Source organism: Ictalurus punctatus, chromosome 19 (genome assembly GCF_001660625.3).
Source record: "Ictalurus punctatus breed USDA103 chromosome 19, Coco_2.0, whole genome shotgun sequence".
NCBI lineage: Eukaryota > Metazoa > Chordata > Actinopteri > Siluriformes > Ictaluridae > Ictalurus > Ictalurus punctatus.
The window spans coordinates 16408938-16424046 of NC_030434.2; the positions used below are offsets into that span (position 1 = coordinate 16408938).

Sequence of the window (15109 nt, forward strand, 5' to 3'; positions counted from 1 at the left end):
TAAAGGTTTTTATGCTATGTGAATTCCTCCTTATTTATAAGAATCTGGAACAATGAATAATTCTTGTTTATATTTAAAATGACAAAAGTACGGCAGTGGACCTTCATTTTTCCCCTCTGAAAGCAGCCCAAGACCAAAGAGGCACGACCTCCCGTGCTTACACTGTGACCAATTACAGCAGTGTTGCTGTTTTCCATCATGCTTTTTTGTCCTCCCCTTTTCCTGTTTCTTTTTTTCTCTTTTTTTCATCCCTCCGTCAGTGGTAATGAGGCACGGATCAGAGTGAGGATACAGGCTCCGTGGCAGAGTTCAGCATGCTGTGTACGGTCGCGGGCTGGTCTCTGTCACTCGCCATGAGCTAGATTGATGATAGCGGATGGCCAGGGCATTAACTGAAGCTCAGAGGGAGTAGGCCAAAGCAGCTACGCAAGGAGGCGGGGTTCGCCTGGCACTCTGTTTGTGGGACCCCTTCACCTCTTGGCAGCTGCTGGCTTCAGTCCAGCCTTAACTGAGTCCACAGGACTTTGCCTAGACGCTTAGGACCCTCTAATTTATGGCCCAAGTAGCTTGTTACTGTCAGACCATTGCTGACCTAAATTCTGCTATTGACAAAAAGATGAAGTGCTATTTGTTTTCGTCCGACCTCTCTGCACCACACATCTTCCCACCACCGACACCAGTAGTGGTTCTCTTCTCTTCTTATATATATATATATATATATATATATATATATATATATATATATATATATATATATATATTTATTTATATATATATGTGTGTGTGTGTGTGTGTGTGTGTGTGTGTGTGTTTTTCCTCTTTCCATTCTCCTTTTTCATTTTAATTATCTGTATGTTTAAAGCTTGTGACTGTGAGATTTAAAAATCCAAACTGGGCATATGCAGGATTCATTACACTCGGACAAGCTCAATAACAAGATGTATGGGTATGGTAGTCTGAAGAAAATCACTCATTTCCAAAACCTCTCTGTTTTCTTTTTTCTTTTTCTTTTTTTTTACCCCTTTCCTCTCTCCCTCTATTTTTGTTAACAGCTTTCTAAGGAACGTGAGCGTCTTCAGGCAATGATGGCCCACTTGCACATGCGGCCCTCAGAGCCCAAACCATCTCCTAAACCGGTGAGTGCATATTGCTCTACATTCAGTAAACAGGGCGGCAGGCCAGGAGATGAGCTCTCTAAACACCGCCGTTTAACAGCACTGAGACAAAGAGGGAGAGGAATGAGGAGAGAATGGGATTTGTAATGCCAGGTTTCACTGCTCCCCATCAGACACAAGCAGGGAGAAAGACTGTGACAACGGGGAGTGCATTAAATCATAGCCCCAATCTGAGCCGAAAAGGCCCAGCCATTATGGCCTGATGGCTTTAATACTGCGAACAACCTGTTGGCCGGCAGAAGCTGTTAAGCTCTGTGACTGGAGAAGCACTCGAAGGAGCCACAGGCCAGAGCAGACGTTTCATTTTGAAAACAAACAGCTCTAATGAAAGCTGGAACATGGCGAACAAGACGTGAAATGAAATAACCATCAATCTGTAAACAATCTGACGGACGTCTGAAAATTTAAGCTAAATGCTGTCTCTAAAATATGGATTTTTAAAAATAGGCTATATAATTTTCCCATTGTGGAAAAAGCTATTTTAGTTCTATGTCAAGCAAAAACATCAAATTTAGGTGTAATCATTGTTTAGAGAAAGTATTTACATATAGACATCGGAGCAAAAATAAATATTTTTATCAAACTTATTTATTCAGTGCTCAATGTTTTGTACAGGAATACATAGTGTGTTTCTACCGTTTAGTACGTGCCTAATTTGAATGGCATAATTTTCCTCATCACCTCCCACCATATAAAATAGATAATCACAAGATAGAATAATTATCCTGTAGATCCGCCAGGAATCGTCTGCTCCCCTCTGCCAATTTATTATTCACTCTCCCTTTTTTAATCTTCAGAATTCCAGCAGCTTGGTTACATCTACACTAATAAAGAATTTCAGCCTGTAATCCAAGACTGCATATGAATGAATGCTATTAATGAAGTATTACATTACATAAACCACACATGAAAAGGCTGCTAATTGCATTTGATGGTGAGCAATTAATGGCTGATTTCTAAACGAGCAGTCTCAGTTTTTCCCAGTTTTTTCTTTGTGTGTGTTTCTGTGTCTGTGTGTGTGTGTGTTGTTGTTTGTCTGTATGTTTCTGTGTATTTATTTCCGTGCATCTGTGTATGCATTTGTACTTATATGTATGCGCTGTACTTGTATCTGCGTATCCAGTTGTAAACCGGATATTTCTAGTTTTACTGATGTAAAGCGAACATGTTTATCCAATATTTAAAAATGTATGCAAAGTATAAAAAGTACAGTAATAGATGATATGGCACAGATTTCGGCCCTCGCATACATAGGACTGAGAAAGAGGCAGCCCACATGTTTGATAAATATTAATAGCATGGGTTTTTTTTAGAAGGGCAAAATGAGCCCTGTTGGTTCATCACTGTACCCTTAACAGCTATCAGTAGCCCAACAAAAGGTGCAGGCATGCTGTCTATTATATGACCCCATTTATGCCCTGAATGGCACTTCATTAAATGTTACCTTTTGGCCATGCCATGGATGGCTGAAAATCAAAGTTACCAAGGTTGCAAGTCCTGAATAATGAGGGGTCTACCCCCCCCCCCCCCCCCACCTCCTTCTCAACCAACCTTGAATATATATTCAGATGAGTGGAGGTGGTGAAGTGCTCATCCCTGCCTCTTATTCACTCCTGCTCAGTTAGGCTTTAATAAATTCCATTTGGCAAATACGGGATTGTGTGCCTGCAAACATGTTACGCTTGTTGCTGTAACCAGGTGAAGAGAGAGGGGAAGAAAAATCTTGTCTTAACACTATAAATATACATGCCCCGCACACACTCACTCTTAATAGGATTTATTATGAAGTGCTCTTTTTTTTGCTCAGTTTGATGGTGTATCAGACGCCTTTGTTGGTCCTGGTGTAGAACAAGTAGCGCATAATTACCGGTTGATATTGTGGGTTTTGCGGCATGCAGCGTACAGCAGCGAATGGGGGGATTAAGAGGGAGGCGCTTTAGAGCGCCAGCCCATTGCCGTGACCTGACCTCGGCTGAATTATATGGAGATTCCTGCATTATTCACAGAGGAGTGTTCTAGTGAGAAAATGATGCCAGTAGAGTAAACTATCAGAGTGTCACGCTAGTTACAGTAAGACAAAAAATTTTTCCATGAGCAGTGGGATGCTATGGAAAGCATCTAGGATGAGTCACAGCAGAATTACTATATAATACACAGAGGCTTGCCATATCTTGGAGAAAAAAAAAATCCATCTGTCAGCAATAATGCATGTTTATTGATGTTGTAGATGCAGCCACTTTGCCGAGGTGCAATGTTTCTCTAGTGGAGTAATTGATTTCTGCTCTATGACTGTATAGTGCTCTTTCTGTCATCATCTCATTAGCATTAAGTGGCGTCGTAATGATCAACTATGTAAGCACCTAGCCGTAAAGGAAACAGGCAACTCGACGTTTCCTACTATTTCTCAACACCTGCTATAAATGATTGTTGATGCCCGACTCATTCTCCCACTGTCATTTCCAGTTTCTCTCCATCAAAGCCAGTCCGGTATTCACTCACGAATTCACGCTTTTGCACGGGTGACGGCGTCATTCGGACAAATGAAACAAAGATGTTATGGTCAGGGTGAATTTATTGAAACAGTTGGAGCCTGAAAAAAGTGGAATGGTTTTCAATGTGGGTTTGTAAGATGCTTTCAAAGGAGCTAGGTTATCCCAAAATAACAGGTGGAATCTCACTATCAGAAAACATTCACTCTCACACACAGGCAGGAAGCTCTTATGGGATAGAGATGGGTTGAGATAACACAAAGGATCATCATTAGATAATCTTTAACAGCATGCTCTAATTAGAATTCTTATGATAGCGTTTCATCCTGTAATTAGTGGAGATTGGCTGTTTTCTCTGCAGCTTATTAGTGTGAACACAGCTGTACAGCGGAATCTGCTCTTATTTGTCTGAGTCCTTCAAAACTGAACAGCTCTCATCCTCTCTCTCTCTTTCGTCATCCCCCCCATCTCTTTTTCTCCTCATCAGTTGAATCTAGTGTCAAGCATGACCATGTCAAAGAACCTGCCATCGGTGTCACCCCCAAACCTGCCCCAGACTCCCACCACCCCCACCACCCCTATCACACCACTGAGCCAGATGCCCCAGGTGCCCTCGGTCCTGAGCCCCGCCAGCGTGCCGAGCATGGGCGCCATGCGTAGACGCCACTCTGACAAGTACTCCATGCCACTATCCTCAGGTAAATAAGCAATAAGGCAATAAGCATCTGCAGCGTTACTGTACGTTCATCTTCTGTTTGGATACACACTCATTCCTCCTGGTGTGCTGTTTGCTCCAATAAGAGCCCGCATCCTGGCGAAGCTCTTTATTTCATTCCTTCCCTCTGTGAAAATGAGACAAATATCATGCTGTACAGTTCCTCAATATTTTATGAATGTTAATTACAGTCAAATAGAGAAATGATACAAAATTCATCACATTTTAGATGAGCTGTGCATGTGTGTGCGTTTGTGTGTGTGTGTGTGTGTGTGCCAAAAAATCCCCTATTTTTGATGTTTATAGTTACTGGCCTCGCATGGAGCAAGCATGAAATATTCAGATACATACAAAATATCTACACGAGCTCTAATTTCACACGTGTGTTAATGTTTATGATTTCTCTTGAGAGGGATTAATTAAAAATGCATTTTGCTGGACATGTAAAATGATGATTTGATGTGCACCCCCTCCCCCTTCTCTTCCTCACTTTTTAATTTAAATGTATCCTAGGTGAATTTGCTCCCTTGAGGAGTCAGCTTAGCAATTTTTGTTAATGTTGATAGTATATTTATTTATCCTTGAATTTTATTTATTAATTTTTATTGCAGAAATAGCCCCAAACTATGAGTTTTATAAGAATGCTGATGTCAGACCACCGTTCACGTATGCAACGCTCATCAGGCAGGTGAGTGGAGAAATAAATTAGCTTTTGCCTGATTAGATTAGAATTAATTGCTGCCTGAATTAACACTAGTCCAGGGTGAGAGTGGCTAAACGAGCTAACGCTCCTTGATGGCATCTTGTTGCAGGCTATAATGGATTCAAAAGACATGCAGTTAACACTTAATGAAATCTACAGCTGGTTCACGCGCACCTTTGCCTACTTTAGACGCAACGCAGCTACTTGGAAGGTAACGTTTTACTCCTTTTCTTTTCTTTTCTTTTCTTTTTTCCTCCCTTTTTTTCCTTTTACCCCTCCTTAGTCTGTCCACAGGATAGAGACAGCGGTCCAGAACGGGCATTTATTTACTTGACATGGATACATTAGTATCACCCTCCCTTCTTTTTAACCTGGCTATTGAAAATAGCAAATTTCCTCTCTCTCTTTCTCTTTGCTCTAGAAAAATGACAAGTGAAAGAATAATTCGGCCTCTGATATCGTTTTCTAATTTGGTGCAATTAATAGCTGAGACTTGGCGGGGAGGTGTGCATTCTGACACGCTAATTACTACCCAGACACTCAATCATCAGCACCTTTTGTTAGATGCAGTGTATTACTCCTTCCTCTCTTTCTTCCTCTTTCTCTCTCTTGCACGCTCCTTCTCACCCCCCACCACTCCCCCCCTTCCTCCCTGGCATATTATTGGTTAATTAGTTTGAAAGATGGCTGTTTGCCTTTCAGATGCAGTCTGGGTTTTTTTTTTTTCTTTTTACACCGTTGTTGGGTGGTTCTTTGTACACACCATATCTCATGTATATACAGCGAGAAAGAGAGGTTAGGGCCTGTCCGACACTAAGTAAATGCTGCTGTCACTATGGGAGCATTCTTTATTTACCAGGACAAAGGCTCTCATTTGTATCCCTTTCCCAACGACTACAATGTCTGCCTTTTCTGTCTCAGGGAAGACAGGAAAAGGAGACAAGAGGTTTAAAAATCTTTTTGGGCTTGCTGTTTTTTTTTTTTATGTGGGGGGGGGGGGGGGGGCAGGGTTGGTGTTTGTGACGATAAGATAGCTGGCAGTGTGCTCGTTTATTTTATTTGATAGAATTTGCCTGGCTGAGTTAAAAAAGCCCTTTCTCAGAGCAAGTCTGCGAGCTCTCTCATCAGCATGCTAAGCATCTCCCAGCTCTAGATTTAGCAAAGTGAATTAATTTGGATTTGGGTTGCTAATGATGCTGGCATATGATTACAGCTCCACAAGGGTGTGCAATAGCTCCCTGTACATCAGCACACAGTGCCGCAACTCCTTTACTGTATGTGGTCTTGCACAGAAACGATCAAAGACAGCTGCTTTACTGCTTGACTCTCTGATCCTAAACACAAGCTACTAGTTACAAGCTGCTAAAGATAACATAAAGCATAGTGTCTCCCTGCGCACATATCCTTTACTCATACCGATAAACAGGCTCACAGATTCTCCCTCCTTATCACAAAATATTTAAATCTTGCCATGGGTGGAACAAAAAAGCCATGGATTGGCATTAGGAGTATTTGGGCCCCTCCTTTTACAATAGCTGCGCTGAGATATTTACATTTTGAGCCTGGCTGTTCCTTTGTGCTGCCTCTACAAGGCTAGGCTGTGATGGGCTTGTCATTTGATTAACTGAGAGAATTTTTTAAAAGGAATGAAAGGTGATTTAATATCTCCGCTTGGTCTCATCAGCTCAGCTTGGGGATCCAGCTCTCAGCCCGGCAGCTTATTAGTTATAACTATATAGCATGCATAATAAAACTGCTCATTTGCTCATTAATATTAAAATTATCATATTCAGAGCCATGGGCATTAAGATCAATCAAATCCTGGGATTTTCAGGTCAGATGCAAGATCTGCTTATGAGTTTTTTTTTTTTTCCCCTCTCTCCTGTCTTATAGAATCCCTTTCTTAGAGCAAAATCACTATAACCCATCCCTGAAATAAAACATGACAAAAAAACCCTGTAATATTAAAGCAAGGTTATTATTTGGCCGTCATTGCCGCATGTTTTAATTAGATATGATTCTTTTATGATATAGAAGACCCCTCTTTTCAAACACCCATCTTAATTATGCATTTAGATGTGTTTTGGGGTCATTTTCATAATCCTGGTTATTTAAATATAGGTATGTTCTCACAAATAGATGTCAGAAGTGCCATGTGAGGTTCATGGCTAATTCAAAGACCTTCTGGATATTAATAGTGACCATCACAGCATATACACATACTGACGCCTTAGTCAATATGATATATATACACTGATAATTAAAGGCTGGCTTAATGATAGATATTTGAAGTAAATATTGAAATTGAAATAGATTTTAAATATTCCAAATTGATTTAATTAATGTAAAAATATTTCACAGTATTTATTTATTTATTTGCACATTCAGGCATTTTTTTATATTTCTTTATGTGTGTTGTAGAATGCGGTGCGCCACAACCTCAGTCTGCATAAGTGTTTTGTGCGGGTGGAGAATGTGAAGGGAGCAGTGTGGACAGTGGACGAGATGGAGTACCAGAAACGCAGGTCTCAGAAGATAACAGGGTATAGCCCTATCTCTAGCTCTTTTTTTTTCCTTAGCTACAAATTGAAATCCCTTGTGTTGAATGAACACTTACAGTCTATCTGGACTCTGTACTGTAGTGGTAATTAAAACTCTAATACACACTGAAGCTTTTCCTTGTGCATCTTTTATCATGGTCTTGATTTTTTTCTGCATTTAAAAACGATTGGAAATCGTTTCTGGCATTTGTAATACAACTTAGGAAGACCGCATGGTGTTTGTTGTCGAAGCAACAATTTTAATCGAATGTGTGTTTTGTCTCGGTCAGGAGCCCGACACTGGTGAAGAACCTGCCACCCAGTCTGGGTTATGGAGCAGCGCTTAACGCAAGCCTGCAGGTGAGCAGCCAGTTCAGCAGCTCTAAGCAGTGTTCCACACTCACACACTCAGAGCATGAAGTGTGTGTGTGAGTGAGTGTGAGAGCCAGGCTGGCATAAGGAAAGCAGTGAGTGTCTAGAGCATGGAGTCTAGAAGGACACCATGTGGCAAAGGCAGGTAGCTTCTCTGCCAGTCTGGTTTTCTGCACCTTTGCTTCAGATTGATAGCAGCCTGTGCAAATGCAAGGGCATAAGCATTAATATTTATCCCAGCTGTCATAAATGATTTGGCTTCGTAATGTTGGCGCAGTGAGGCGCTCATGGCAAAAGATTTAAATTTTAATTACTATATATAACTTTAATGTGCAGGAGGCAAAAATGTCAGGAGGTTTTTTTTTTTTTTTTTAGTTTCAGGTAAAGTTTCGGGCAGTTGAATAGTAATGTGGATGCTTGATGGTTTTTCTCCCTCGCTGCATGTTTGAGGCATGTCTGCCTTGTTAAAGAAGTTGTTTATGAAACTCAAGCACACCCTAAAAGAATCTTTTTGGCAGAGTTTTTCTGCATTTATATGATGCTAAAAAATTTAATCTGGAACAATAAACTGCACAAGTGATGTCTAACTCATTTGAATGTTCTGTTCTGTCAGGCGGCTCTGGCAGAGACCTCTTTGCCCTTGCTGGGTAACACAGGTTTGATGAACAGCAGCGCGTCAGGTCTGATGGGTGCCAGTCCTCCAGGTTTGCTGAGTGGAAGCCCACCTACCCTTTTACAGAGCAGCACCCATGACGAGCTCAACGGCTCCCTCGAGCACCTCGACACCAACGGTCACAGCAGCCCCGCCTACTCCCCACATGCCCACATGTGAGTTACTACATTTACATGTATTGCGTTTTGCAGACGCTCCTGTCAAAAGTGCCTTACAGCAGTGGACAGGCTGAACATGAGAAAAAAAAAAAAAAAATGGAAAAAAAGCAATTTGCTTCCAGTAGCACTTATTTTCACATTGGCACAGTTAATCTAGGGTTAGCTAAATCAACTGTTGCTGCTGTTTTATTCTACAGGGTGTCCCAAAAGTCTCCATACATAGGGGACTATGTATGCCAGCAGCAAGTCGGTTGTGCCTTCGTCAGTGGATGTTCGTGGACGTCCACTTCTCGGTTGGTTCGCAACACTTCCAGTCTTTTTGAATTTGTTAATAAGTTTGGCAACAGTGTCATGTGATATGATTGGCATGTTTCTTGTTAAAGTCCATTGCAACCTTGTGACAGCTTCCTGATCCAGCCATGAGAATGATTTCAATACATTCTTCTTTTGTCAAAGGCTTTCTTAAAGGATATCTGAAAAAATAAATAAATAAATAAATATATATATATAAAAAAAATAAAAATTTAGAAGACATTTTGCTAAATATTTTAATAATATTTAATAATTTCACATATAAATGGAGACTTATGGGACACCCTGTATAACTAAAAGATATTAATAATCATAAAAAGGAGTTAACACATTTACGCACTTTAAGTAAATACATCCTGCATATCTCAAACTTAACTATAAGTAATAAATAATTAATGCAAATATCTTTGGTAGCTCTTTTAGTCTGCGTTTGGAAACACTAAAGATTGTTGATTGATTGATACCAGTAATTACAGTTAGTACAGAGAAGAATCTTGACACTTAAAATAAAGTATAAAATTAACGTGAAAATTTCAATACATATGATATTTGTACTAGTATTCAAAATTCACTATGGATTTCTGATTCTTTGCTACATAAACAATTTTTGATAGGCCACAACACCGATCACACAGCCACACATGAAATTCACATAATTCACATGTTCTTTAAACATTCCCTGCTTAAATATAGCGTTTACTACTGTAAATTCTCATGGGTCAAGCCTATTCGTGTTAAAACTAGTGTTCCCTCTGCCGTGAGTACATTAGACAGTGCTGAGAATTAAAATCTGGCCCTGTGAAATGCATACGTGGATATATAATTTGGTGTTTTGTCGATATAATACCCCAAGTTAAGTTTACATTAAATTCTCCAATTTCACCCCACACCTATAAATAGGGACCATCCTTATTACAGATTCAGTTTTAATTACTCGAAAGTCTGCATCGTAGAGGTTTAGATGTTATATTTTATGCACGACTGTTCCTATTAATATTTAGCAGCTAACTGTATCATTAATTACTTTAAAATCTTTGCCTTTCCATCTTTTTTAATGGTGCAGAGAGAAAGAGAGAGAGAGCGGGCTGATTAAACATTCATGTGGTGTGAGTTTGAGGAATGTGGATGTAGAGAATGTGCTCCCCACTAATCAGTGATGTCATGCATGTCACATGTTTACCGAGCCAAAGATACAACACTTAGCAGTGTCACATATACGCATGCACACACACATACATACATACATACACACACACACACATATATATATATTTATATATAATACAGATGCAAACACACTCAGCCATCCAGATACAGGATATCTGTCTGTTTGTTCCACTGTCTCCTTTCCTCATCAGTGTAATGCAGGATTCCAGCACAGGCATGTTAATGTTACTAAGCCATTACACAGTTACTAATCTATTAGTGTATTAGCAAACTGCTCAGTATTTCAGATGCTTTTTTTCTTTCAAATGTATCTGATTGGGGCTTATATATATATATATATATATATGTGTGTGTGTGTGTGTGTGTGTTAGGTTAAGAGCTTGGGCAGGAGCATTATGTGGGGCAAATCTGAAAGCCAGACAGAATCCCAGTATATTCAGTCCCTCAGGTTATTTAATCTTTAATAATGGACAGTTGAGTCTGTTTCTCTCTCCTCTCTCTCTCCCTCTCTCTTTCTCCCTCTCTGGTCTGGACATTAAAGGTGGCAGATGCTGTATCTCCTTTACATGGCCACTACAAAATGGAAGAATTGTGTTTTGTAAGTGGCTTTTTTTGGATGTATTTAATAATGGAGAAGCCTTTCCCCAGAGAATAAAGTTACAAACACACTGACCATGTTACATCAGGTGTGTAATGTGAATGTGTATTGTCTTAAAATGTGCTTAAGAGGGAGTGAGTAAAAATGAAGAATAAATAAATGGAAAGAGGTCCATTTCAAATTTGACAAGTGTTTTCAACAGTATGTTATCTCATTTAAATCCATTACATCAAAGAAATCTGGGCATTTTTTTAAATGTAAGAAACCCAGAGGTAGAAGTCATGTCCTGATAAACAAACAGACACATACAGGCAGAATCTGGTGCCAGCTCATGGCTTGCTAATGCGAGCCTCTCATTAACCACTAAATGACTCGTCCTGATGTCTTAATACAGTGGAGAAGGGACTAATCGTTTTCTTCCCTCCTCCAAGAACACAAGTGTGCTGCTGATTTCTAATAAATGCAAATGAAAGCTGTAAGCCATGCTTCTTCACATGCAGGCTAAAGGCCTGTGTCGGGCTTAATGGCCAGTGCAGAGCTGGCCTGGCTGGGGATCATTTGTCTCCAGGTAATATCTTTAGGCCCATATCTGCAGCCGTGTTTGTTATGGCATGATAAATGTGAGCTCGGTGGCTTTAAAGAGCCAAGCGAAGAGCTGAGGTCCAGGTCAATGGGAGTTTTTATGGCCCCATTCCACATTATATCGCTATTATGCGTGTTTACAGACACGCTAACAGCACACATGTTGCTGTGCGGGTAGAAATAGTCATAGGTGTAATTAGAAATGGGCCACAAATGCACTATAAAAATGAGATGCCGCGTAATGTAAGACACGGAAGGAAGTGGTATCCTTGTTTGGCACTGAGTAATCCACTTCATTATTTAATATAATAAGCAGCCATGATGGGACCTGTACTTAACCTAGCAGTGACATTAAAGTGAATGTCCTGTTATGTTCAGACCAGCACCAGACACACACTACCATATCAGTGAAAAGGGTCCTGTACAGTGTGTAAAATCATATCTGTTCAGTGGGCATATGATGATCTCTTTGCATTGATGGATGTTTTACCTCCTACAGCCTCAGAATCACTTTTCTTCTGTCCTAAATGTCCAAAATGTTGCTGAATTTTTACTACATTATATATATATATATATATATATATATATATATATATATATATATATATATATATATATATATTATATTCAGTTGATATAAATGAGTTGAGTAACTAGTGGGTCCTTCAGTAGAGCAGGTTTTAAACTAGTTCCCTCTCTAACCCACTGGTTTCAGCAGACAACATCTCTCCTATAAAAGTAACCATCCTCTGAATATTAATTTATTTTGCTGTGAATATTAAAGCAATCTGTACCTTTTAAAATTCTTTTCAAATTCAAAGTTCCCCCAGTCATTGATGAGTGCTGCCCAAGAGATGTCTGCCAGACATGTTCTAATACAGAGGCTAGTTGATAAGGTTTCCCTTCTTTTGCTCTCTCTCTCTCTCTCTCTCTCTCTCTCTCTCTCTCTCTCTCTCTCTCTCTCTCTCTCTCTCTCTCTTTCTTATAGTCTGGTGGGATTTCCCGATGCATCCAACGTGTCAGAAATAATTAGGTTTTGTCAGATTTATCATGGTAGCACAAACCCCTTTCCCTGCCAAGGGCCCTGGATCATGTTAAGCCTTGTTTATGTGTGACAGCGTTATTATTCTTGTTAGTAGCCCCACTTCCACCCTCTCCTCTCCACTGTTCTGCAGGGGGAAGAAGGTGCTTGCTAGCAGCATCACTGTGAGTTTTTTTCCCCTCCCCACACCAATTATTGACAGTCAGTAAAGATATTCATCCATTTGGAGTTAAAAACATGGATCATAGTGTCCGAGCGAACTGACGGACTGGAGTTGATTAATGGAAGAGCCTAGCTGCAGGTTCTCTCTCCTCTCAAGAAGTGCCACTGCAGACTCTGCATATTAACGAAGGCCTGCGCTTTCTATTAACAAGATAAAAAAGCTTCACTCCCCCTTTGCTCCAGGGGCTGAGGGGATGAGAAATTCTCCATTATTTATAATGGGGTTGCTGCTTCTCTTTTTTTTTTCCAGCCAGGTACCATCAGTAAACTTGAAGTATCAAACACTTCGCTCTTCATATTTTATGACCGTTGCTATTTACATTTATACCAAATATTTGGAGGGAACATACCTGGTCTGGAAATTTCCTTAAGGTGTGAAGAATTTGCAATCAGTTTTGGAGCGTGTCTGCAAGTGTGTTAGGAAGAGATTTCTCGTTCACGTACTTCTTTAGGCTCACTACACCATTTCACCATGTCACCAAGTGTTCTGTCACAGCAACTTGCCAGCGGTTTTTATTCATTAAAGAATGACACGTCATACTTTTCATTTGTTTATAGCTACCAATAGTCGTTCCTTCATCACCCTCTCTTTTTCTCTCTCTTTAAGTTAATAAGATGAAAACGCAGGTTGTCTTGTTACCGAGAAACCATGAATCCCTCTGTCCTGAAGACTTTCCCACGTCGGAAAGTTACAGCTTAACCTGTGACTGTTAAAAAGAAGAGCTCTTACACTGGAGCCTCCTTCCAAAAATGCAAAATAAATATTTCCTCAAAGAAAACGTCACAGTGTGATGACACATTTTCTTAATCTGTTAATGTGAAGCATCTGCCTTACAAGTCTTATAGAAAGGATAGCCATTTAGAACATATTACACTGCATTAATATAAACCTGTAATTAGCTTTGTGGCCTGCACTACTGTCAGAGCTGAAATGAATCATCCTTCTGAACAGTCAGAACTGGGATTTCTGTGGTATAACTCGGGACATTAAATGCTTATTGTTTGTCACTTTTTTCAGGCCTCCAGTTCACGTGAAGGAAGAGCCACTCAACATGGACGATGATGACTGTCCAATGTCACTGGTGACGACAGCCGATCACAGTCCAGAGCTGGATGAGGAACGAGAGCTCGAGGAGGGAAACCTATCAGAGGACTTGGAGTGAAGATTCTCTCCACCCTCGTTTGCTGGGACTCCGCCCACCGTGAGCAGCCAGCACGTCTAACCACTCCACAACCACAGAAAGGCAGCGGACAGAAGCGAGGAATATTTATTAAGAAAGCGTCCAGGAGACTGTCCCAAAGAAACACTCACAGCCCTTTGAGGACCGCATAAGAACAGGCATCAGATGTCTGCCTTTTAAATGATAATGAAAATAGGACAAGATTTCATTCAGATTGCTTGGCCACTTCATACCATGCACAGCAGACTCATGGACAAAAACAAAATGGAAAAAAAAAAAACTTGAGTCTTTTCTGTAGAAACGTCGATGGCCACATATACTGCCAAAAAGTTGAAATTTGTGAATATCCGACCCACAGTAGTCTCTGATGTTAGATACAATTGCTGGTTCAATTCAAGTTGTTGCTATGTTATTATTTGCACAGGAGTAGTACCAGAAATTAGTGTCACTGCCTGTATGTTGCTAAACGCTTTAAACAACAGTATTTCTTTTCTCTTTTTTTTCCTTTTACAAAGCTTATTTTCCATTATGTTTACAACACCACCGACTGTAAATGCCATTTTTAAAGTCACACCAATAACAGACCTGCGGTATCAAGACTGTTGCAGCTGTCCAAAAAAGTCTCCAGTGTCTCTCTATCTCTGTTTGTGCTGAAAAGTGAAATGTGATAACTGAGTTGAAATGTAAATGTTTGTGTAAGCATCATGCTGAGGAAAAAAATGTGCATTTCTGCATATTATCTTCTCTAGTTCTCTAGTCTCTTTACCTCCTTGTTCTAAAGCTTTGTCTACCTGCAAAGAGTCACAGGCAACAGCTAGAAACCAAAGCCAACACTATCAATGGCCAATAGCTTAGACAGAAGCCACCAGACTCTTGGGTCATCCTTCTGTGACTTTAACTAGTACAAAGAGAAGCTTTTTGTTTTTGTTTTGTTTTTAAGTTCTGTTGACTACCTTCGAAAAACCTCTGGGATTGCATTATTTAGCCCTGTACAAAGATTTGACAGAAGACAGTGATTTTGAAGTTTCATTTAATTCCAGTTGGAGAGTTCTCATTGACCACTTACTCGGTCCAGAAAGAGGATGTGGCCTGGCTAGCGGTAGCGAGCAGCTAGACATGGATCATGACCAAAACTACCATTTGTGTGTTCGTACAAGTGCAGAAAAATTGTTTTTTATAT

General features: G+C 40.1%; 1 protein-coding gene across 12 annotated transcripts in view; it reads left to right on the top strand.

Moving 5' to 3' along the window:
* Positions 1-14668, top strand: part of foxp2 (forkhead box P2) — a 95388-nt gene extending 80720 nt beyond the window's left edge. For 9 of the 12 annotated variants that reach the window (XM_047162406.2, XM_047162407.2, XM_047162412.2 and 6 more), the window contains 10 exons: positions 1053-1136; positions 4152-4362; positions 4991-5067; positions 5192-5293; positions 7504-7625; positions 7913-7982; positions 8608-8822; positions 9023-9118; positions 10846-10902; positions 13767-14668. In XM_047162406.2, the coding sequence (XP_047018362.1) occupies positions 1053-1136; positions 4152-4362; positions 4991-5067; positions 5192-5293; positions 7504-7625; positions 7913-7982; positions 8608-8822; positions 9023-9118; positions 10846-10902; positions 13767-13911 (1179 nt within the window). In that variant the 3' untranslated portion in view covers positions 13912-14668. The remainder of the gene's footprint in view (positions 1-1052; positions 1137-4151; positions 4363-4990; positions 5068-5191; positions 5294-7503; positions 7626-7912; positions 7983-8607; positions 8823-9022; positions 9119-10845; positions 10903-13766) is intronic. The other 3 variants (XM_047162411.2, XM_047162414.2, XM_047162415.2) reach the window with 3 other exon arrangements.
* The last annotated feature ends 441 nt before the right edge of the window (positions 14669-15109 follow it).